A 25,012-nucleotide genomic window follows, 5' to 3' on the forward strand; every position below is an offset into this window, starting at 1 on the left:
CGTGTCCCGAGAACGCACGCGCGTTTCACGAACCCGTGTGCATGTGTGCAAGAAGTTTTGACAGTTATTGAACCAGGGCATCATCACCGTGAGATCAGTGAGCACCAGCAGCTGGTCATGACTTGTTATAGGATCCGGTCGTGCTCGTGGTGAAGCGGGGTCCATGTGTATTGAAGTATGTGGTATAGTAGAGCTGTGGAATTCGTGGATGCCCTCGGTCATTTCGTCGACAATTTGTCCTGTCGACAGAGCCGGCGACAATGTCAGAACCTGAAGCCACCGTTCGCGTCTGGTGAGGCATAGGCCGTCGAGGCTGGTAGGCCTGGAAGTGCTACGTAAACCAACATCAGTGGATGGTGTTTGTCCGATTCGTAGACTAACTGGGCGTATGTGGCCTACGTAGCCTAGTGTACAAAGGCTGTCAAATCAATCTGACCATATTCGTCAGCATGAGGCCCATCGCCCAGCCTCTTAAGAAATGAAGAGGACACTTCATCGTTCTAGTGGACGAAGTGCCCTTTACGATGCGGTGATGTGGATAGCATATGTACTTCGTTAATGTATTCCTCCGGGGTCAAGCAATTCTTTAATATAGCGTGTTGAATCATAGGAAGACAAACGTAAGGTTTATTACACTGCTATAAAATCGGAGCCAACACTGGAACTACAGACGTCAATCTGATATGACGCCCATACGTAGGATACACATCGTAGGAGTATCATGGTAGTGTTTTATTGCTTTCTTGTATAATTAGATAGCCAGCACCACACCACAATAGGCGTTGCACCGATATTGCGCCTGCGTAGGTTCTTTATCCAAACCAATTTATAGACCTGGCGTGGCTCAGTGGTAGAATACCTGTATGCCACGCAGAAGGCTTGGGTTCGATTCCTGCTGGGATCCTAATTTTCATTATTTCCATTCGTTGAGTCAACGCTGCCGATGTTGGTTTTACTTAACTCTCTAGCATTTAAGTTACCAGTTGTCTGTTCTCGGCCGTTCCTGGGTTGACATAAACTGTCAATCACCTGTGGCGCATACCCGTGCACCGCGGCCCGTGGTAAACGGGTATGGGCCACACGTGTCTAGTGGAAAGGGTTTGACGACGTACGCGACAGGATTTTGACGTTATTTATGTCATGACCCGGCAGTCATATTCGTCAAATCCTCTTACCCTGCCATGCAAATTTTGGTCTACACCAAGTTAAGGAGGCGATCATGAGAGCACCCAGACGTAGGCGGCTAGATAGATAGATAGATAGATAGATACGTAGATAGAAACGCTCAAAGCGGCAGAGGTTCGCTAAGAAATGCTTCGCATTTAATATTGTCTAAAAAAGGTCCTGTAGAAGCCCCGTAGCACTGAAGCGCTCGTATGTCTTCTCCTATCTTTTGTATCTGTGTTTCCTGCGCCACAAACCGTTTCCTCCGTGGAAGTGGTTTTCGTGTTCGCTGTCCCTCTTTCTGCCCGTGCATGTTTCGAGTTCGTCCCGGTTAATATAATTAGAACTTGGGGGTCATGAGAACGGAACGGATACTGCCATGTGCTACCTGTATATGCGGATTTTTGGTAACGTGATTGAGTTTACGTCGTCGTTTAGTGTAATAATTAAAAAAAAACAATGACGAGGTGACGATTACTACCGAAGGGGGTACTAATAAGCTCGGCTGCTTGATGTAACCTCAAATAAACGGGTGTCAACATTTTGTGCAAAAAAAAAATTAGAACAAAATTTTCGTGAGGAGACTTCGACGCAAGGCTAGGAATCGTAACAAAAACACAATGATGGTTATGACCGAAACAGCAGCACTAATTGGCAGCATATGTCCCGAAACCATCTTGGTAAAATCACAGGGTTTACAGCAACATCTAGAATAAGTAAACGAAAGAGGCTAAATCGGTGAAAAATGCGAGGGACCATTTAACACAGAGAACGTATAGAACGGAAAAGATCGTGTAAACGTATTGAACGAACTTATACAGTAGCTATACTTGGGTAACAAGGCGCAGAGGAACGCACAGCATATTGAAAAAGTAATTAAAAATAAATTCAGAATCTTCTTTACCAGGTCACTAAGTTCTGCGTAGACATTATAATAGGAACCTTCATCGTTGCGGCCTTCTCCAGAACTTTGTTTTCAGGTGGCATCGGCACAGCGCCTCCCATACTTATATAGTTCCTTAGCGCCTGAAACGGCCTCAGGAAGACACATACCGCGACCACAAGACGCGTGTTTGGCATCCAGTTGAAACTTTCTTGATGCGCATAATCCTATATGTCCGCTTGACAACATATGTTAGAGAAAGCTTTACTTCACCGCCACGAATTATATAAAAGAAGCCTTCATAGAAGGCGTTCTTTTACATTTGCTTTGTATTGCTAGTCGAATGTTTGAAATGGCTGAGATAAATTCACATTCTGCAAAATTGGGTGCTTTGCCCAGTGGGTAAGACACTTGCTTTGCGTGTGTTCATCGTGGTGACGTTGGGGCGCCGTGGTACGGTACTCGGCTGCTCACGCGAGATACGCAGTTTTAGCACCATCTCAGTGGGGTCTCAAACCGACAGTCCCGTGTATTCTGCCACATGAGAGCACTTTAATGTCCCCCATGTGGCACAAATTGTCCGCTGCACTTCTCATGTTTATAATTATGTCGTAATTTCAATACGGACAACACCAGAAATTATTATAAATTAAGCAGCTCATATTCGTGAGGCCCTTAAGGGAAAACCAAGCATCCCCAAGATAGTTTCCGGAGTTTATGCATTTATTCTTTGAACATATTTTCCTCACTTAACAGAAGGCTCCTCCAGATATTTAGGCAGCCCCCCTCCCCCAGTGCCCACGAACAGGAGACATAGTCAAAAGACGAAGCCAAAGGTACCCCCCCTTCAGCAAAAAAAAAAAATTCTAGCGCTGCCCCTACACTCTAAGCCAAAAGAGAACAACGGGGATATAGAAGTTCCTCCTTTGAGGGAGCAAGTGCATTGCCATTCCCATTACTCTCCTAAAAGGACCAACTGCAAGGGGACGAACCATTGATCTCCTTTCAGTTGCTCCTTCAGGGGATGAACGGTTAGTCCCCCCAGTTGATCCTTGAGGACCAACTGTTACTCCTTCCTGATGCTCAAGGGAGCAACGGATGCTCCTTCCCGTTACTCCTTAGTTACATCTTGGGCCCCAAAAAATTCGTTTTTGATTGATTATTAGAGCATATCGAGGCTTATACAGATATTTGTTTGGATGTAGAAACGATATAGAAACATCTCATTTAGAAATAAATTTCAGAAAATTTGCAACAAACACACAGGATCCAAACTCGCGACCACTTAATCGCCATGCGCGTACGCTAACCACTACGCCACCACACGCTACGGCGCCGTCTGAAAGGAAACGGGGTTATGTAGGTACCGACGGGTCGTTGCGCGTTCTGACGCGTTAGTGAAATGAGCATAGGCGTGCAGAACTAGTGGTGATGTTCGGAAGAAAATAGAAAGTAACAATGTAAACATCTGAAAACGTCAAGGTAATGAGTCTCTCGCGGAAACACAGGCTTTGACAGTGCTCCCTTTTGCGCTAGGTAAAAGACCATTAATTTCCTTTTTCCTTTTTTGCCCGGAGGTGTGCTTTCTTCTTCTTTATTATTATTATTATTATTATTATTATTATTATTATTATTATTATTGTTATCGATAATAATAATAACATTATTTTTTTTGCGAAAGAGTCGCCTACCCTTTGAAAAGACAACACCGATCGAGCTGACAACGTCCATTTGCTCTGATATTAAACACAAGCCAAACTACGGGACCCGATTGCGATAGCTGCCCTCCCGCCAAAATCAGCCAGTGACAAGGTAGAGATGAGGGGGGGGGGGCAGCGGCGTGAGCTCGCTGTCAGTCTTTCTGCGCATCGCGATATAAGTGTGCGTTGCGTGATCTCTGCTGCAACCCTGCAGTCGGGGCTTTTGCTGCTTTGTACTGGAGACTGCCATTCAGCATAAAACCGTAAATGTAAAGTCTATCAACTGTGTACTGCTCTCAACCACTTGTTTGTCGCGAAGTATACATGGAGCGTCGCGAAGCTTCGCGTTTTATTGCCACATTCTCAGGCTATATATTTATGCCAAATGTTACACGCAAACACGCCAATTAACTTGCGACGACAGCAGCTTCAGGTGCTGGCGTTCTAGTGCAACCATGACATTTATTAGGAGCGTTTAGCTTGTATTAGGGTCTTTAGCTTTACGTTACCGCGTTACGAGTTGCCCGAAGGAATCTGCGCATGCGCGGGCCTTTACTGAACGTGAAGTACTCGCCGGATTTGCTTTACATTTACGGCCCTATCTCGCAAATCCATCTCCGTTCGCGGCTACTCGCGATACCCGCTTTGCCGAGACCCCAGCCGCCGAGTAAAAAATTGCAGTGGCTTAGCTCGGCTATGCCAGGATATACGTAGCGTTAGCCAAAGGTTCAGCTGATTATTCTGAGCATTCCAAATTGTCTAGGATTAGCTTGATTGTCATGCTTACTGCTCCTCCAATGACACACATTCGGCCACATCGTTCAGAACCGGTAGACCTGGCGGCATGGCCGCGTAACGATACCCGTTGGTAACGCTAAAGAGCAGAATGTTCTGCTTAACGAGAAAGTTCTTGCACGTTGCACAAACCCGCGCCACGGTTTCACCCCACTCAGGCGCCGCCACTAAATTGAACGTTTCACACATGGCACTACTTAGCGGCGTCAAGTCTTTCATGTGCCATAGTCTTTCACACACGTCACACACGTATCCAAACGGATTGTTGACGAAGTCCGTCTCGAAGGTCCGAGTCGCACTGACGCTTTCGCTAAGTTTCACAGTATAGGCAGTCGATCAGCGAGCCTTGACGTTATCGACGGCGTCTTGTTGTTGCTGCTGCAGAGATGGTCGGGCACGTCGCTCAGCATCCTGGTGACGCCGCTTTGATAGACGTTCCTCCCTTTCCCCCAGTGTCTCCGCAGCACGTTTAGCCTTCCTCTGTTCATTCTTCCTACACTGAACCGCTAATTGCTAGGCTACTACTTCGGCATCTGATGGCATAAGCTTCTCGGCTCTTCTGCGCCGTTGAGCAGCATTTGCGCTCTCCATCTCCATGGCGTTACCCACCTGCAAACGCCAGGCACTATCAAGCGGCACCACCGCATTGTCAGACGGCGACTGCACAGCGAAGGCGAATAGCTGCGCGCGCCATGGCTACGACGTCACCCCGCTCGAATGCGCAGAGAAGCAGCGGCGAGTCGCACGCGCTGGTGCCAGTCTGTGTACCCGGCTACGACGCCACTCCTCCCGCTCTCCGCCACCAGCAGCGGCGAGCCGCGCGCGGCGGTGGCGGAGAGTGCGAGATGCCGGCTCCGCACTCATCCTCGCGCATGCGCAGCACGGCTCATGATGACCCGCGCGAAACCGGCTCCGGCTAGGCAAGTGTAGCTAACGCTACAAAATAAGCCGAAGTGCGAGCGCCAATTGCGATCACCTTGTTTCAGCGGCTAAAGTCACTAGAGTGACCTAGAAATAGAATACCGAAGCCGTAAAAACGCGAAAAGCCTTGACACAAATACCCCGACAGGCTGGATAGGTGACGCCATCTAGCGGAAACAAGATGAACCAGGCAAGCAAAAAATTGTTATTGCAGAAACATCGTCCGTTCTACTTCTGGTGTAAATACCTTTCCACGGCATAATCACGAATAAGTTACCTTTTCAATCATTCTTTTTCTCAAAAACACTTGGCGAAAACAAACGTCCCTATGACTACGGTTGCACGAAGCGTCACAAGATGGCAATACCATCATTGGATAACCCCGTATTCCACACCCCTTCGCGTATATCGTGATTTTACCGCAGCGGTGATACAATCTTATCTAAATTAAATATAATTGAAATGCCGTTATCAACACCATTTCATGGTTTATTCAAACGTAAAGGTATCCGTTTACGTACTTACGTAAACGTTTACGTACGGGGAGCTAAAACTTTTCTAAAACATGAGTTCCGGTAACACGGTAACCTCAAAAAGTATACGTGCAAGCTAATGCCCCTATTAGCGTGCGTATGTCTCTGTTCAGTTTACAAAAAGTAGATTCCTTACGCCAGCCCGCAAGAAAATGTGGCCCATGCATAGACCGATACAGGGTGCGTCCTGCAGGAGAGCAACGGTTGCGCGCCGATAGTAACTGTTGCCGTTCGTCCTTCTATTGCTCCCTTCCAACCTAACACTAAACGGTTACTCCCCCAAATTCAGACATGTCAGCCATCTTGTTCCAGTTGGTCTTTTTGGGGAGTAACAATTGGTCTTTAGGAGTAAAACCCTCAGTTACTCTCATTTCTTCCATTTTTGGCTTAGAGTGTAGACAGTCGTCTCAATGCCTGTTATAATCCCATTACTGTGTCGCTACCTTGATTCACCTGAGAAACAACTTTCTCCTGGACCCACCGTTATATCGAAGAGAGCAAAAGTAGCACTATGGATGCTCGGGCCCCCCATGCGAAAACGATGATAAACCAAGTATCGCTGTGCGGCTGCGCTATAACCCGGGAGTGTTGGTGCAGTGGCTGTGATTACCAAACAGCATTACAGAGGCTCCGCATTTTTTGCATCGAACATATACATGGCGTTTCAATATATGTGTCTGAATATCCTCCAAATTAAGGCAAATGTAATATTTGCTTGCTGCCTTCACACTAGCTTTCTCTGTAACGGAAGGCTTAGGTTGGCTATAAACATCAATTGATTGCGGTAGTAATTAAGGAAATAAGGTTCACTGGCTATTTAATTACTTGGGGCAGGTGGTCTTGTGAAAATTGAAGCCCTTCTGCGTAGAGCCCACTGCCACTTTAGGATTTTGAAAAAGTGGTCCTCGTGATTGTTCTAAACAGAATTGCAAATAAGCGCAAGAAGCAGGCACCTACATCGACGCCATACTTCATGAAAATGATAGTCGTGGCGTTAGTTTTCCTACAGTCGTCAACATGTTGCATCATGCGTGCTATAACCACATGCACAGAGCGCACAGCCGCGATGCAAAGTCAGTCGATGGTTGATGTCATGACTCGTCGCTCATTCAGGACCTCTCGGAAGGGAATGGCAGTGCCGCTGCTCCGCGTTCCGGTATCGCTTGCGAAATCGGTCAGATTTCATCACTTTGCTAAAACTTCCAGCGTCACTTTTCGGTAATTGCAAAGCGATAAGGAGCTTTTCGCAGGAAGGCCTGCAGTCCTCCCATTTAACCTAAAGGCCCTATCTCAACTAAACAAAACGTTAACTAATTTGTTTGATTTAATTACTCCCGAAAGTGATGCATCTAATGATGCTGGGATGTCTGCCGTCTTAGAAAAAGTGATTATGAAGGCATGAAGCAAATGTTACCGTTTTCCTATTTTTTAGGATCTTCGGACACATTTCAGGAAACGTCCTGCATATTGCTAGGGTTCCATCTATTTTTCTTTACGTCAACAAAAACGTATGTAGCACAAAAATCGAGGAATTCTCATCACTCAGAACGGGTCCGCTAGAAATGAGTGACAAGAAACACACGGCAGGCAAACATCTGTTAAGTTCGTACACGAAACGCCAAGCGCATGCGGCAAGACGGACAAGACGATGAATGTCGCGAAACGGTGGGTGCGGCATAAAGAGGGATGTACCATACTGGTCAATTGAACAACTTCAAAAGACCGTGCGCGCAATTCAAAAGAAATTTTCGGGACAGTTGGTTCCGATTTAGTTGCAGAGGGGAAGTAATACTGTGGAACATTCATGAAACGTTCCGAACCAAGGGAAACTCTTCAAGGCAAGAGTGTTCTAAAGCTGTCCGCGTTTTATTTTGCTCTAAAACAGGCAGACAGATTGCTCTGACGAAGGCATCTCGGTCACACACGTGTGCACGCGTCCTTTGAGTTGCCCTTTATTATACACCCCGTATGATACCGTTGGTCCGACCTTCAGCACACAGACGTCAATTATTTACGATTTCTTATTATCATAGTTATTGCTAAGCGAAAAGTCACACGGTCTCTCAGCCATTGGATTGGCTCCCCAAACGGAACGTGGCGATTCCTTAGAAGCCGCGCCCATTCTTTTGTCATTCTATTTCTATCGCACACATTCGTGCTACCTCCCACTCTTAGACGTCCCTTAATAGCGTCATTACGATGGAAAAAAAGCGAAAAACATCAAACATCTCGTGGCACAATGCAGCTAAAGGCGCCGCCCACGTATGAGAGATTGAATAACGACGAATAAAAACTTTGCAGTATATATACGTAGGACGGTGCTAGATATGTTACATATTTTGAGACCTTATTTGTCTGTATATACACAATCCATTTCGCTGTCGGCGGTAACGGGAGCCAGGGTCCGTCTAGACATGAGGAAGACCGTTCTTCTCTTCATTGTTTTGTCTCAAGCCATTTTCGAGAATGTTCTTTCAATTACTAACGTGCCTGTACCGTTATTGGATGGTAAGTTGAATAGAGCGCATGCTATAACAGCAAATTGTTCCCTCCATGTTAAAATTGTGCTAGACGAATAATCAAGGCAGGAAGCATGGCTGCTACCAAAATAGTTAGATCCTGACCTCACGTGGAACGCGTGTAAGACAATACAATTTTGAGAACTAATATAATATAATATATATATATATATATATATATATATATATATATATATATATATATATATATATATATATATATATATAATATATACTACGTCTGCTACGTTCGATGCGCTTTGCTGAGGGCTTTGGCAGTTCGATAGCGTCGCAGCCCTTGCCTCTTGGACTGCGACGACTAGTTTTCCTGGTCTCGGGCGACCGGACGAGGCCGCATCGGTGACAGTGAGCGGCGTCTTGGTGATGGCGAACGGCGGGTAGATGGAGACGGGTGTGAAGTCGGTGACATAGGCGGCGGCGGCTCGTAATATGGACGGCTGTACTGGCTGGTGACGGTCGATCCGGCTCGAGGCTGCTGCATGCGATTGCAATAGCGGGCGACGTGACCGGCGCCATCGCCTCGCCGGGCTAGGTCCCATCCATGTCGCAGGACGCGAAGGACGGGGTGGCTGCTGGTATGACTGCATGGTGGGCTGCAGTCGTGGCGTATGGATCAAGGAGGTTTAAAAAAAATTCTGGAGTGGAAGCTCTGGCAACGCCTTGCCAGAACAATTGAAGCCAGCTTTTGCCCACCAAAGAGCTCGGAAACATGCTCTTTTCTGGTGGTGCCTGCTAAGAGATCAAATGGCTTTGATCTGTTAGCATAAATACTACGTTTATTATAAAATAAAAGATAGTTGTTGCCGACAAAAGTAACTCGTCGAGTGGAGTATTGGCGATCGATCTCCAATAAAATTTGCCATGACTTTGAGGCTTACTGATGAAAACTAGTAACACAAAGACACGCTTGGAGCAGTATCTGACCCGTAAAAGTTGTTATGGGTCATTCCATGCCAACTGTCCCAGTCTGGGCGCTCGACAAAAATCGATTTCTCTGAGAAAATCTGAGAAAATTACACATATATAGACATTAGTTCTGCAGTATTCTCCCAAAATATTTTGAGCGGCAAAAATTTTTCGGGCACGTGAGCGCCATTTGAACTTCTCCATATGGTGGAAAACCAGGTACGAAAGAAAAATTCGCTATAAATGGACCGTTTCACGCATTCATTCGAAACTTGCTTTTTTGTGTTTTTAGTGCATTGAGCTTTTATTATAGGACAGTTGCTTAGAGTAGCTTTATATTTTTCACTCCTTGGCGCGTAGGTAAAATTGAGTAAATTGCTGCGTTTTCAGGATTTTTTTTACAAAAGACGATTGTAGACCAAGTACATCAATTATTTTTATAGAACTCTCCATGAAACGTACTATCTTTTAAAGTTTTTGTTTTGCCTGTGTGTGGCGTACAGGCTCTAAAATAAAATCCTGAACTTGGAAAAAACGCTACATTGGCCTATGTTCAGACGTCTGTAGCACCCTAAGGTGGTCCAAGAAAAAATAAGCGGAAAAGTGCATACGATTGAGAATCACAACGCCTTCGTCCACAGAAAGTTTAATCGAAGTAGTTTTTGTTTTAGTCAAGAAAAAAATTTTTGAAGTTTAGTCTCACTATTGCATTATTTTGCTATGGGGGCAGTACAAACCGACTGAATTTACTGCATAAAAAAAGAGGCAGTGTATTCGTAGCACATGCTTTTCAGTTCCTTTTGTTAGTACTTTGTACTATATATTACATATCAAGGTGGTGATAAACAGAGGTAAAAATATAACAATACCATTGACTTAGATGCCTAAATTCCCCAATAATGAATCGCGTTACTTATTGCATGCAGCTCTGAGAATCAATTGACGTCAAAATAAGTTAAGTCTCAAAGTTCATGTAAACCGGAGAAAGGAGGCGTGAGCGTGGTCATTTATAGCGGATCCAAACGGAGTTCAAAGTATTCCGCAACGAACGGCACATGATGTGACAACGCGCCGCGTATTCACGCATTCCGTCCGTCGTCCTTGACACAACAGACGGGATATGCCAAGCTATTTTTCACATCCTTATTTGGATGGTTGCAGGCAGCAGATTTTGGTTCAAGAAGAATTTGTCTGCCTGGTAGCATGCATTGTTTTACAGCTGTTATGAGATCACAACAGCCTATTTTTGTGGCGTAGTTGTCCGGCGCCACCGCCTCCGCCTCCGCTGTGCGTAAACAATGCAATAAGTAACGCGATTCATTATTGGGGAATTTCGGCATCTAAGCCAATGGTATTGTTATATTTTTAGCTCTGTTTATCATCTCCTTGATATGTAATATACAATATAAAGTACTAACAAAAGGAGCTGGAAACGATGTGCTACGAATACACTACCTCTTTTTTTTATGCAGTAAATTCAGTCGGTTTGCACTGCCCCCATAGCAATATAATGCAATGGTGGGACTAAACTTCAAAAATTTTTTTCTTTACTAAAACAAAAACTACTTCGATTAAACTTTTTGTGGACGAAGGTGATATGATTCTCAATCGTATGCGCTTTTCCGCTTATTTTTTATTGGACCACCTTAGGGTGCTACAGACGTCTGAACATAGGCCAATGTAGCTTTTTGTCCACGTTCAGGATTTTATTTTAGAGCCTGTGCGCCACATACAGGCAAAACAAAAACTTTAGAAGATAGTACGTCTTATGGAGTGTTCTATAAAAATAATTGATGTACTTGGTCTACAATCGTCTTTTGTAAAAAAATTCTCGAAAACGCACCAATTTACTCAATTTTACCTACGCGCCAAGGAGTGAAAAATATAAAGCTACTCTAAGCAACTGTCCTATAATAAAAGCTCAATGCTCTAAAAACACAAAAAAGCAACTTTCGAATGAATGCGCGAAACGGTCCATTTATAGCGAATTTTTCTTTCGTACCTGGTTTTCCACCATATCGAGAAGTTCAAACGGCGCTCACGCGCCCGAAAAATTTTTGCTGCTCAAAATATTTTGGGAAAATAGTGCAGAACTAATGTCTATACGTGTGTAATTTTCTCAGATTTTTTCAGAGAAATTTATTTTTGTCGAGCGCCCCGACTGGGACAGTTGGCGTGGAATGACCCTTATATTAAACTCGTCTGGCGTGCGTGGAAAACGCTCGCTTTCCTTCGCCAAACGCCGATGATTTATCGTGCCCCTACTAAGATGGCGGCCGCAGCCGCCATATTTTGGTGGGCACGGCTTCACTCTTGCGCAATAATCGCCGATCCAGCAATTTTTTTTAACCTCCTTGGTATGGATGACGTCGGCGTACGCAGCCGGCACACTCTCTTCGTAGGCCTGAGGCCTGGCGACGGCTCCGGCGTAAGTAAGTGGTGGAACCACAGGGATCGCTGGAGGCGGCCTGGCTACAACTTGCGCGTAACTGAGCGGCGCAGTCGCCCGGGGGGTTGGTGGTAGTCGGGCATGACCTCCGCGATTTCATGCTCAATAGCCCGGCGTAGGGGAGGCAGCAGTGGGGTCGACGGCTGTTCAACAGGCTGCGGGTGAGCGAAGGCAAGTAGAGAGAACTGGCGGGCAATCTCCTCGCGCACGAAGGACTTGATTTCGGCAAGCAAGGCGGAGTGGTCCGAAATAGCCGACATGGCAGCGAGATCGGCGTCGCGTGATGGAGGTCGACGCGTCATCAGCCGCTGCCGGCGCAGCTCCTCGTATCTTTGGCACAGTGTGATGACCTCAGCCACAGTGCAAGGGTTTTTGGCAAGTAGCTTGGTGAAGGCATCGTCGTCGATGCCTTTCATGACGTTCCGGATCTTCTCAGCTTCAGACATGGTCGCGTTGGCTTTCTTGCACAAGTCCAGGACGTCTTCAATGTAACTCGTGAAAGACTCGCCGGACTGCTAGGCTCGTTCCCGTAAGCGCTGTTCAGCTTGCAGCTTACGAACCGCAGGGCGGCCAAACACGTCGACGATGGCGGTCTTGAAAGGGGACCACGTAGCGAAATCGGATGCGTGGTTGTTGTACCATAGGCTTGCGACACCCGCGAGGTAGAAAACCAAGTTGCTCAGTTTTCCTGCCTCGTCCCATTTATTGGGTACGCTGACACGCTCGTAAATCGCGAGCCAGTCCTCGACGTCGGTGCCATCCGCGCCGGTGAGAACAGGAGAGTCGCGGATGCGGGGGACACCAGGACAGGATGTCGGTGCAGGGGGAGGCGTTTGCTGGGCGGCATCTTGAGCCATGGTAGAGGGCACGGCACGGGATCGAAGCTCCAAGGGCATTGAATGCTGACCGTAGCTGTTTGAAGGGCACATCACCTCCACCAAATTATAAAGATGTTTATTGGCGGACACTCGGCGAAGATGAACGACAGCGACAGTCAAGGCGGGGCCGACTCTGCGCGAGCTGCGCGCTGTCCGAAGAGGGCAACCCACTAGAAGGGGCCGGAGAGGACGACCCACTTCAGAGTTCCAATAAGCTTCGCTACAATATAATATATATATATATATATATATATATATATATATATATATATATATATATATATATATATATATAGTAGCGAAGCGTTCGAACTCAGTAATGGGTCGTCCTCTCGACCGCCTTCTACTGCGTCGTCCTCTTTGAGAGCATGCCTCTCGGGCAGGGAGTCGGCCCCGCCTTGACCCCCACTGTCGTGCATCGTCGCCGAGTGCCCGCTAATAAACGTCTCTGCAATTTGGTGGAGAGTGCTGTGTCCTTAAAACAACTTCTGTCTCCATTGCATGCCCCTGGAGCTTCGATCACGTGCCGTACCCGCTACAATGTCGCAAGACGCCGCCCAGCAAAGCCGCCTCCCACACCGACCGCTTGTCCTGGTGTTCCCCATATTTGCGACCCTCCTGTCACGGCAGCTGACATGGTTACTGAAAAACCAAAAAGACGCGTACCATCAAGGAAAAAAGTAAGGACAGGACAGAAAGGGCGTCACTCGCAACTCTATTCCCAGAACATCAGCATCATATATAACCACAGCGACCCTGCGCGCGCACATCGCCTCACAAGCTCGTCAAAAAACCCGCGATAACAAGATTAACTAATCGAAAAATGAATCGATGAAACTAAATTCACGCCCACGCAGAGCAACAGAAGTGTCACTAACACAGCATTCTTTCTTCTGTCTAATATAGTATGCTTCCATAATTTCACGCGCTAAGACATCGTTACTCTTTTCCAAGAACGGAAACACTGGCAAACCCAGGCTCACACTTGCAGGAACCACAGTGCACAGGCAAATGTGCTGAAAGTTTATTTTTCACCGAAAGTTCGTGCTCCCTCATCCTGTCGTTTATGCACCGGCCTGTTTGGCCGATATATACCCTACCGCAACTAAGCGGGATCTCGTACACCACGCCAACCGAGCAGGCGACAAAAGGCCTTGCGTGCCTCTTCCCACACGGGGAGGGCCTCGGTGCAGAAGAAATGCGTGGGCACAGGCTAGCCAACTTGCGGGGCGCCGAGAACACCAAGGGTACCTTGTACCTGTTGGCCACATTCTTAAGGTTGTGAGCAACCTTGTGCACATATGGCATAACCATGGGCCTTTTTTGCATCGGCTGCCTATTTCTTCTCGATCCCTTCAGTTTCTGAAGGAGGGCTTCCGAGACTGCAACAACGACAGAACCAGGGTAGCCGGCTGAATACAGCCTCGTGACCTGATTATTGAAACTTTCCTGCATTAGATGAGGACAAGATTCACCAGCGCTCCTTCCAGGCACATGGAAGCAACGGCCCTCTTGACAAGTTTCGAATGCGAGGCATCATAAGGAAGAAGTGCCTTGCGTGAACGTGGGCAATATGCCCAACATATGTGCGTCTCCGAGAAAGTGAGACTCAGGTGTAAAAATTGCAGCACACCACCAACAGGAAGCTCATGCGTGAATAAAAGACCCTTGGCGTGTTGTCTAAAAACAGCTAAAACCTCATCCACTGAGTTAGTGGTTGTCAAAGAAGGGTTAGCTTTAAAAATGATTAAAAAGTCATCAACATACCTAAAAATCTTCACTTCAGCATCGTCAATAACCTGAGCCACTTCTCTGTCAAAATCCGCTAAAAATATGTTACATAACGCAGGTGCCACGCATGAACTTATACAGATTCCTTTTCTTTGAATATAAAACTGATTATCGTGACACACGAACGTGGAACATAGATAAAATTCGAGCAACGTCATAAAGTTGTCAAGGGAAATGCCAGTGGCGCGCTCAAAGGCAAGAACACCGTTCTGCTCAATACAGCTTCTAACAACTAAAAACAACTCTGCGTGGGGAACCGAATAAAACAAATCTTCAACATCAATAGAAAAAGCATTGCCACCAACTAGCCCAACAAAAAGTTCTATTAAGCTGACATGGTAGCTTACAATACTAGGCTGCATGGCAGCTGACAACAATACTAGGCTACGTCGTGTCCGTGGACGGAATTCTCCCCGACCCAGCCAACCTTCGAGCCGTGATGGACTTCCCAATAAAACGACGGTCAAACAACTGCACAGTTTCGTAGGACTATGCACCTACTATCGGCGCTTCATCCGAAATTTCGGGACTATCATATTGCCGCCGACGAAGCACCTTGGCAGCAACGGGCGCCTCAATTCGTGGTAGTCTGACAGCGACGACGCTTTCGTAAAGCTCCGTCGTTTCTTGACGTCTCCTCCCATACCACGCCACTACGACCCCTACAGAGGTACACACGGACGCCAGCGGTGTTGGCCTCGGCCCTATCCTTGCGCAGCGCAAACCTGGGTTCCCGGAATATGTCGTGGCATATGCAAGTCGTACCCTTACTAAAGCCGAGACCAACTACACCGTTACGAAGAAAGAATGCCTGGCAATCATCTGGGCCCTTACGAAGTTCCGACCTTATTTGCATGGTCGCCCATTTTATATTGTAGTGGATCATACCAACGAAGTGACTGGGTAGTGGATCATACCAACGAAGTGACTGGCGCGTGAAGGGGAGTTTCACTAGTGAAAGAGAAGAAAAAGGATGGAGTTGTGTTGGATCGTGTTTGTCTGAGTTGCTCTCGTACGTTACATTTGGTGGCAGCGGTGACAACGGTAACCCATGCTTACACGGAGCAAGGCTTCTGCGGCGACAGCAATAGTCGGTGGTTCAGCGATGAACCCTATGGAGGACGATACGTCGTCGCCTGCTGTCCCGACTACGGAGGGAAGCTTGGCAGAGGCCGCGGGAGCCCCAGTCTCATCAAACATCCTGCCACCCGCACCCCGTCAGCCTCTTCCGTCGGGGTTTGATGTCCAGGGCGCACCAACTGACCCTCCACAGTCAAGCACCGGGCCCAGTCTACCTATAGCAGATTGCTTACAAACCCTGGCTTCACAAGGTGAGGCCGACAGAAGAGCCCTCATGCAAGATTTCGAGACTCGCTTTCCTACTCGCCTGCTATCTCTTGAGACCGCGCTTGCCCAGCGTACCTCCACGGCAGATGACGTCGTCGCAGACCTGGCTAAACGGGTCTCTGTCATCGAGGCACAGTCTAACCGTCAGCAATGCGTGTCTACATCGGTCGAACAAAACAACATCGGTCGAGCTCAGTCTCGGTTTTTTGGAGCACACCTTCCACCACCTACCTTTGATGGTACCACATCGTGGGCAGCATTTCTGGTGCAGTTCGAGTCTGTTGCTACCCTAAACGGCTGGACAGTTCAAGACAAAGCCCAGGTGCTCGTTCTGCAACTCCGTGACGCCGCGGCTGAATACCTCGAGTACATCCCCCAAGACATCCGCTCGAACTATGAAGCACTGGTGTCGGCGATCGAAAGCCGATTTGGTGACCGTCATCTTCTTCAGCTCTACCTCACACAACTGAAACACGTCCGGCAGGGTCGGCGAGACCTTCAAGAACTCGCTGCTCACGTCGATAGCTTGTCCCGGAAGGCCTTGTCGGGTTGCCCTACCACAACCATGCACCTTATTGCTGCTAATGCCTTTGTTGACGCCATCAATAACAGAAACGTCCAGCGCTTCGTCCGCCTCGCTCGTCCGATCGACCTACCAGCAGCTCTAGCCGTCGCTCTTGAGGCAGAGATACAAGAACGCTCGCAAGCAGCTGAAGGTCCGTACCGGAGGCCAACCTACATGGACGTGCCCTCCGGGGCCCGAAATTCTCCTGCTCAGCTACACGAGCCTACAGAGATGTTTCGCTGCTACCACTGCAACGACGTTGGGCATTTTGCTCGTAACTGCCCTGGAAGGTCCCAGTCGCTGCCAAACCCCGTTGCTCGTGCAAAGTTTCCCTTGGGAAACTACAATGCGGGCCGCCGAGGGCAGGACCCCGCATGATGACTGAATCCCCTCTCCTTTCACTTGGCCCCTTCACCAAGATGCCAACTCTGCCGGTGAAGGTAGGTGATCCGCCGCAGCGTGTTGAAGCACTTGTGGACACAGGGGCTGCCTTCCGTTTTCTCACGTCGAGTTTCTTGTTTGGAAGATTTTCTGTGAACCCTGCACAGGTCGATCGACCCCATCTCGTCCTGGCTGACGGAGCTGCTCTACCTAGCCTAGGCGAAGTCTGCTTGAATGTGTGTGCGCTTGGTAAGAAAGCGAGACATCGGTTCCTTGTCGTCCCAAACCTGTGTGTGCCAGTGATCTTAGGCTGTGATTGGTGTGCAGCGTTTGGCGTTCGTTTGCAGTTTAGCGGCGCTGATTGCACCATCGACCTGATATCTACCACGTCGACACCACAGCCAGCAACTCTTGAAGCCTCCAATAAAGCTTGTCCTTGGCAGTCGTATTTCCCGTTACATCAAGTCATTTACAGCACTGTCCACAAAGTCTGTTCCGTGCTCGCTGCCAACTACCGCATGATGAAAAGTCTGGTTACTAAATTTTCTTCGCAATTCGGCATTCCAAACACGAGGACCTGTATGGCCGTTGGTGCAAACAGAAGTGAACGACCCGAAGTTGAAAAATCATCACCTCTTTTGCATCCTGTGATTACGGCAACTTCAGTTACCATACCCTTGTCGTCTGCTGCGTGGGTGCCCGTTTACAGCCACGCGAAGTCTTTTGCCGACACTGACATTCTTGTAGAAAGCACCGTTTGCTCCCGGCCTGGAGGTGAATTCGCAATGCCGCGGGCCCTTCATCACTGTTCCGGCAATACCTTTGCAGTGCTTGTCTTCAATCTGTCCGACAGTAACCTGCGCGTGCCGTCAGACACCGTTCTCGGTACCTGTACCGACCTTGAAGCCCCGTCTGTCGTGGCAGTAGTGCAGCCCGGAGCACCTTCCCCACCAGCTACTTCGCCCTTAGACTGGAATGAATTCAACTTTGGTCCCAACTTAACTCCGTCACAGAAATCAGAGATTCAAGCACTTCTACGAAAATTCCGTAACTGCGTGGCCATGTCACCCGGTGAGCTCGGCCACACTCCCTTGGTGCAGCACAGAATCGATACCGGCTCTGAAATTCCTATTCGACATCACCCGCGGCGAGTCTCTGCGTCTGAACGCGCAGAAATCGCTAAGCAAGTGGATGACATGCTTAAACGGGGTATCATATCGCGCTCGTCCAGTCCCTGGTCGTCCCCCGTAGTACTCGTCAGAAAGAAAGACGGCATGATTCGTTTCTGTGTGGATTATCGACGACTAAACAGTGTCACCAAACCGGACGTGTATCCACTGCCTCGTCTTGATGATGCCCTTGACCGCCTGCATGGTGCTAGTTTTTTCACTACGCTGGATCTTCTTTCTGGCTATTGGCAAGTGGAACTAGACCCAAATCACGCTGAGAAGACCGCCTTTACAACTCCCGACGGACTATACCAGTTTAACCGCCTGCCATTTGGCCTCTCCAACGCTCCCGCTACATTTCAGCGATTAATGGACCGGGTTCTTGGGCATCTGAAGTGGTCGATGGCTTTGGTTTACTTAGACGACATCATCGTTTATGCTCCTACGTTTCCCGAACACCTCAGGCGCTTAGAAATGGTCCTGCGTGCTCTACAAGACGGTCGTCTTTGCATTAAGCCTTCAAAGTGCTTCTTCGTCTTCTCGGAAGTTACTTGGGACACGTAGTCAGCGCCAACGGCATCAGCCCTGATCCGACCAAGCTCCAAGCCATCGCCTGTATTCCGCCTCCCACCACGGCTAAGCAGCTTAAAAGTTTCCTAGGCTTTGCTTCATATTTCCGGCGCTTTGTCCCTGACTTCGCTTCCCGCGCAGCACCTCTCAACGAATTGTTGAGAGGTGCTGCGCGGGAAGCGAAGTCCAGAGAGCGAACCAGAGAGCCGATACCACGCCTCCGAACTTGAGTGCCTGGCGGTAGTTTGGGCAGTCGAAAAATTTCGCCCGTACGTTTATGGTAAAACCTTCACGGTCGTTACCGACAACGTGGCCCTTCGCTGGCTTCAAACAAAAAAAGACCTCAACGCCAAGTTAGCTAGATGGGCTCTAAAGCTGCAAGATTATACATTTTCCGTTGTCCATCGGAGTGGCGCTCGACATCAGGATGCTGACTACCTTTCTCGCCACTCGACAGCTCTCAACAGCACCTCGCCAGTCACCGCAGTGCTTGATTTACGCGCCACACAGCCACAAGACGCAGAAATCCTCGATATAATCCAGCGGTTGTCCGGGGAAGTACGCACTCCCAAGCGTCGTCGTGAAAGTCTCGCTGCGTCTTATGTCGTCCTAGATGGAATCCTTTTTCACCGAAATCATCGGGATGGGTCGTGTGTACCTGTCGTGCTTGCAGCCATGCGACAATCGGTGCTGTTCATGTGCCATGACACCCCGACTGCCGGTCACCTCGGGCTTCACAAGACGCTGGCACGCATCAAAGAGAGGTTTTGGTGGCGGCGCATGCAGACTGACGTCTCCCGCTACGTTTTGTCGTGCACGGTCTGTGAGGCACGGAAGGCCGTCACAAATCCGCCACCGGTCCCCATGCAACCTATTCATCCTCCGGAAACGCCTTTTGAGATAGTGGGACTTGACCACATGGGCCCGTTTCCACGTACGTCGCGCGGCAACAGGTTCCTCATCGTTGCCACGGACTATCTCACGAAGTGGACCGAAATCAGGGCCGTCCCTAACTCTTCGGCGCAGCACGTCCTCACGTTCATAAACGAGTGCATCGTTTTTCGACACGGTACACCACGCTTGCTCATCACCGACCGCGGCACGGCCTTCACGTCGCGTGCATTCAGAAACCTGTTGAATAACCATGGAATTCAACATGCAGCGGCCACCCTTCAGCACCCACAAACAAACGGTCTGGTGGAACGTACAAACCGTACCATAAAGGACATACTGTCGTCGTACGTGAGTCCTAGTCATGACAACTGGGACGAATACGTTGCCGCAGCTGTCTTCGCCCTCAATACGTCAAAGCAGGAAATCACACGGGAGTCACCGTTCAAACTTGTTTATGGAAGGACGCCAAGGCTTCCGCAAGAGAGTTTCTTTGGTTTGAACACAACGGCGCACCACCGTCCGGACGACACCAGTACTGCGGCGCTCCTTCGGAAGGTTCGCTTTAGAGCGCACCTGGCCATAGCGCATCACCAGGCGAAATTCCGCTCGCCTTCCCTTGAGAATTACACCCCTTTCAAACCGGGAGACCTAGTGCTGGTTAGACGCACCCAGCGTGCTCGACAGCGCTGCCAGAAGTTTATTCCCCGGTTTTCGGGTCCATTTCGGGTGGTGAAAGCCCTAGGCCCTGTTTTATTTATTTTTTATTTTATTTATTTATGAATACTGTCAACCCTCATAGAGGGTCATAACAGAGAGGACAATACAATAACATACATAAAAAATGTGCAAGGTACATAAAGATGCTTAATATTTGGCACTTCACAATGAAAACAGGTATTTCCTTAAATTACAATTAAAAAAGAATAATAACAATTCAAAATTATCTGACATTTTTCAAATTATTTACAATGAGCATGAGGTCGCTCACATCATTTGGCACTGACAAAAATCACTTTGAACAATCTCGTAAATGCGCCTCTACAGCATTTTCGAAGTCGGTGACATTGTTTAAAACAACAATAGCGTTTGGTAGTTTATTCCACATTTCTACGACATCTGGGAAGAAAGAATATCGAAACGTGTCAGTATTTGTTTGGTATGGTTTTATGACGCAATCGTGGTTAGTTCGGGGGTTTCTTTTGCCTGGGGCGTGTAAATATTTGAGCTTATCAATCTTAAGTTGATCGTGAATTATTTGGAAAAATACCTTCAGCCTATATCTTTTTCTCCGTAGTTCAAGAGAATCTAAGTTGCATCTCTGTAACATCAGCGTGACCGATTCCTTCCTTCGGTACGTTGAACAAATAAAACGTGCCGCCAGTCTCTGTATTCTTTCCAGCTTCTTCTTAAGGGTCACTTGATGGGGACTCCAAACAACGGCTGAATATTCTAGTATCGTCCTAATGAAGGTGGTGTATGCAATATGTTTTACGTCACGCGATGCATGTTCTAGTTTTTTCCTCAATATGTATAACTTTTATAGGCTGTCGTGCAGACGTTATCTATATGTTCATTCCATGACAGTTTCCGCGTAATTGTTACCCCGAGATGCTTGAACTGGTGCGCATTCACCAGCACGTGTCCACCAATGCTGTACGAAAAGGAATGGATAGTTTTCCTTTTGCTAATGTGTGTATATGTAGATTTAGAATACTTTATTGACATTTTCCATTTCCTACACCAATTATATAAATTTTTCAAACAATTCTGAACTTTGAGTTGATCGTCTAGCTTGGTAATTGTGGCGTAGATTAAGCAGTCGTCTGCGAAAAGTTTAACCTGGACACCCTCTTCTGCCACCACGCTACTGATGTCATTGATATAGAGAAGAAATAATAGTGGTCCCAGTACTGAGCCTTGGGGCACTCCTGAAAGTACAGATAAAGGACCTGAAACATGGCCACCTAGTTTTACTACCTGCGTACGGTTTGTTAAATATGCTTCAATCCATTTTATTACTAGTTCATTTATTCCTGCATTACGTAATTTGAACATTAATTGGACATGGGGTACTTTATCGAACGCCTTTGCAAAATCGACGCAAACCACATCAACCTGTTGTCTTATATCTACAGCACCCGCAAAATCATGAGTTGTTTCTATTAACTGTGTCACGGTTGATAACCCCGTCCTGAAGCCATGTTGATAAGGGTACAGCAAAGTGTTCTGATCTAGAAACTTGAGTATATGTTTTGCTATTATATGTTCGAACACTTTGCAAGTAACTGAAGTAAGTGAAACTGGACGATAATTTGTTGCCTGTTTTCGGTTGCCCCCTTTAAATACAGGAATGACGAATGCAGTGCGCCAATCTTGGGGCAGTGAGTGCGTTGTATAACTTTTTTGAAAGATGATAGTCAGATAATGCGACATCCATTCTGCATATCGCTTGAGGAATACAGTTGGTATATCGTCGGGACCACTCGATTTTTTCGTATCTAATTTGAGTAGTTGTTGAAATACGCCTTCCCTAGATATTTCAAGTGTTTCCATTGGAACAGTAGGGGGAATTTTTAATGCTTCTTCTGTACTCGCTGTAGTTTCTGGTGGGTTAAATACAGACTGAAAAAAATTGTTAAAATGGTTTGCTATCTCATTCTTTTTCGTTATAATGTCACTACCAACATGGATTTCATCAGCTATTTCTTTCCTGTCGCTAAAATACCGCCAAAATTTCTGAGGTGAGGACCTGAGGAAATCACTGAGTTTTTTTTTCAAAAAATGCTTGTTTAGATGTAGCCAAAGTACGCCTCAGTTCAGTTTTTAGATTTCTCAGAACCACTGGCGACGTGCTCCCTTTACGCAGTCTCTTAATTTTCCTTTTCATATGGATTATATCTCGGGTGATCCAAGGACTTCTTTGTTTCGTTTTTTTAAGACGTGATGGAACATATTTGTCTATGCAATAATTTATAACACGTTTGAATTCTTGCCATAGCTCTTCTACTGATATTAAACCAGAGATGCTCTCCAAATTTTCATATTGGATCTCCAAATAGTCAAGAATCGAAGTATCGTAAGCCCTAGCATAGTCTTTAACTTTTACTGGCACATAGCTCTTCACATGTCTTAATGCTCGAACAGGCAGATCAAGACAGATCATTCGGTGATCCGATATACCATCTTCCACCATCACCTTGTAATCATTTAATTTATTTGATAGGAACACCAAGTCCAGTAACGACCTTGACGTCGGCGTAATTCTGGTATCTTCAAGCACTATTTGTTTCAAATTGTAGGTAAACATAATTTCTAGCATTTTTTCAGCGTTTACTGGTTCCCCACCACTGTATGAAAAATTCTTCCAGTTTATGTGTGGAATATTAAAATCTCCAGTCATTACCAACCTAGTGTTCCCATTTACATGAGCACATAAAAACTTGTTCAAGGATTTCAGAAACTCAGGGGAGCTTGAGGGTGGCCGATATACAACTCCAATAAGGAAAATGGTATTTTCACAAGTTATTCTACACCAGAGAGTTTCTGGTACTTCACAATCAACCAACGAAGCATTAAGAGAACCTTTAATGATTATACACACCCCACCTCCACGTGAGTTTCTGTCTTTTCTAAATATGTTGTAACTGGGAGGTACAACACAATCATTCGGTATATTTTCATGCAACCATGTTTCTGTTATTGTGGTTATGTGAGGATCGTGTGAAAGCATTAACTACTCAAGGTGCGTAGTCTTGTTCACTATACTGCGAGCATTGAACGAGAGCAATCTTAGCTATTTTTCTGGTGTCTCGAAAGAGCTGCCTGGGCTATCAGATCCGTTTGACTCAGGTGATACAACGCGCTCACTTCGCTTCGTTGTATCAGTACCACGTTTGTCCGAGTGCAAATAGCGCTTGCCTCTGACATCATCCCATGCGTATAAGTCATCGTTTATCCTGAGTTTATCGTGCACGAGGACTACTTTCGCACCCGCCCCCCTATCCAAGGCAGCGCTTTGCCATAACTTCTTTCGTATCTGCACTGTTTCCTTCGCATAGTCGTTGCTTATTCTGATCGAAGTTCCCTTTAGTTTTGCGCAGTTTTTAAAAATGGTATCCTTTTCCTTGCTGTCGTAAAATTTCAAGATCACGGGCCTTGGTTTATCAGGGTTTACTTTGCCGATCCGGTGAATTCTTTCCACCTTAGTGACTTCTATGCCAAGAACTTTAGAAAAAATGTCATTCACAATGCGTCTTTTTAACACTTGTACAGACTCGCTCGCGCTCTCAGTAAGGCCAAACACCAAGAGATTATTTCGTCTGCTTCTGTTTTCGTAATCGATTAACTTGTCATTTTGCTCTCGAACGATGGTCTCCAGTTTATCTATTCTATCTTTCATTTCGTCAAACATGGATAGCACACTTTGCATCTTATCTGTTTTAGCATTCACTTCTGCAATTTCTTTCCTGATGTCGTCTACTTTGCTACCCAAAGCATTTTGTTTTTCGAGAATTTCCTGCAACATTTCAGCAGTCTTTGGGCCTGGATTTTCCTCAACATCACCAGCCATCAGCAGCAACAGTACTGACCAGCAATCGTTCAAAATAGCACAACATCTACGAGGGCACGGCAGCACTAACAAGCATCTATTATCACTGCGATACGTAGAGCTGTAACTAACCTGCAATAGCAGCAACGGCGTTTTAGACATCTTGTTCGCCAGCCAAATGCCGTGCCCTCTGAAGCCGATGTTTTCGCGTTGTCCCTTTTGTAGACTGGTCGCTGGTGACGTCACACCCGTGGCAGCAAGACCAGAAAGTGCGCACTCCAAGCTTCCATTTCTGCAACGCTGCGCATCGATGACGAAAAAGCAGCTTCCGTCGTCTTCCACAGGCATTCCGACGAAAAACCATGGCAGCATCTGCAATAGCAGCAACGGCGTTTTAGACATCTTGTTCGCCAGCCAAATGCCGTGCCCTCTGAAGCCGATGTTCTCGCGTTGTCCCTTTTGTAGACTGGTCGCTGGTGACGTCACACCCGTGGCAGCAAGACCAGAAAGTGCGCACTCCAAGCTTCCATTTCTGCAACGCTGCGCATCGATGACGAAAAAGCAGCTTCCGTCGTCTTCCACAGGCATTCCGACGAAAAACCATGGCAGCATCTGCAATAGCAGCAACGGCGTTTTAGACATCTTGTTCGCCAGCCAAATGCCGTGTTACGTTCCGCTTGGAAGTTATTCCAGAACTGGGCACCAAAAGACGAAACCGTGTTTTTCCCGCCCATGCAAGACAGTTGAAACTTTATGTGCCGCGTGATTTTTGTATTCCCGCCTCTTCGTCTTCAAGCTCCGACTCTGGGGGAGAGGGGGTGGCGAATGTAGTGGATCATACCAACGAAGTGACTGGGTAGTGGATCATACCAACGAAGTGACTGGCGCGTGAAGGGGAGTTAGTGAAAGAGAAGAAAAAGGATGGAGTTGTGTTGGATCGTGTTTGAGTTGCTCTCGTACGTTACAATATCGTCACC

The 25,012-nt window shown here is 47.1% G+C and overlaps 1 protein-coding gene across 1 annotated transcript; it reads right to left on the minus strand.

The window, feature by feature from the left end:
• Positions 1-22,546: 22,546 nt before the first annotated feature.
• LOC125759248 (uncharacterized) lies at positions 22,547-24,690 on the minus strand. The gene has a single exon (XM_049417643.1). It carries the CDS (start codon positions 24,675-24,677, stop codon positions 23,280-23,282), a length of 1,398 nt encoding a protein of 465 aa, XP_049273600.1. The 5' UTR covers positions 24,678-24,690; the 3' UTR covers positions 22,547-23,279.
• Between the last annotated feature and the right edge of the window lie 322 nt (positions 24,691-25,012).

This window comes from Rhipicephalus sanguineus, chromosome 7 (assembly GCF_013339695.2).
Source record: "Rhipicephalus sanguineus isolate Rsan-2018 chromosome 7, BIME_Rsan_1.4, whole genome shotgun sequence".
In the NCBI taxonomy this organism is placed as follows: Eukaryota; Metazoa; Arthropoda; class Arachnida; order Ixodida; family Ixodidae; genus Rhipicephalus; species Rhipicephalus sanguineus.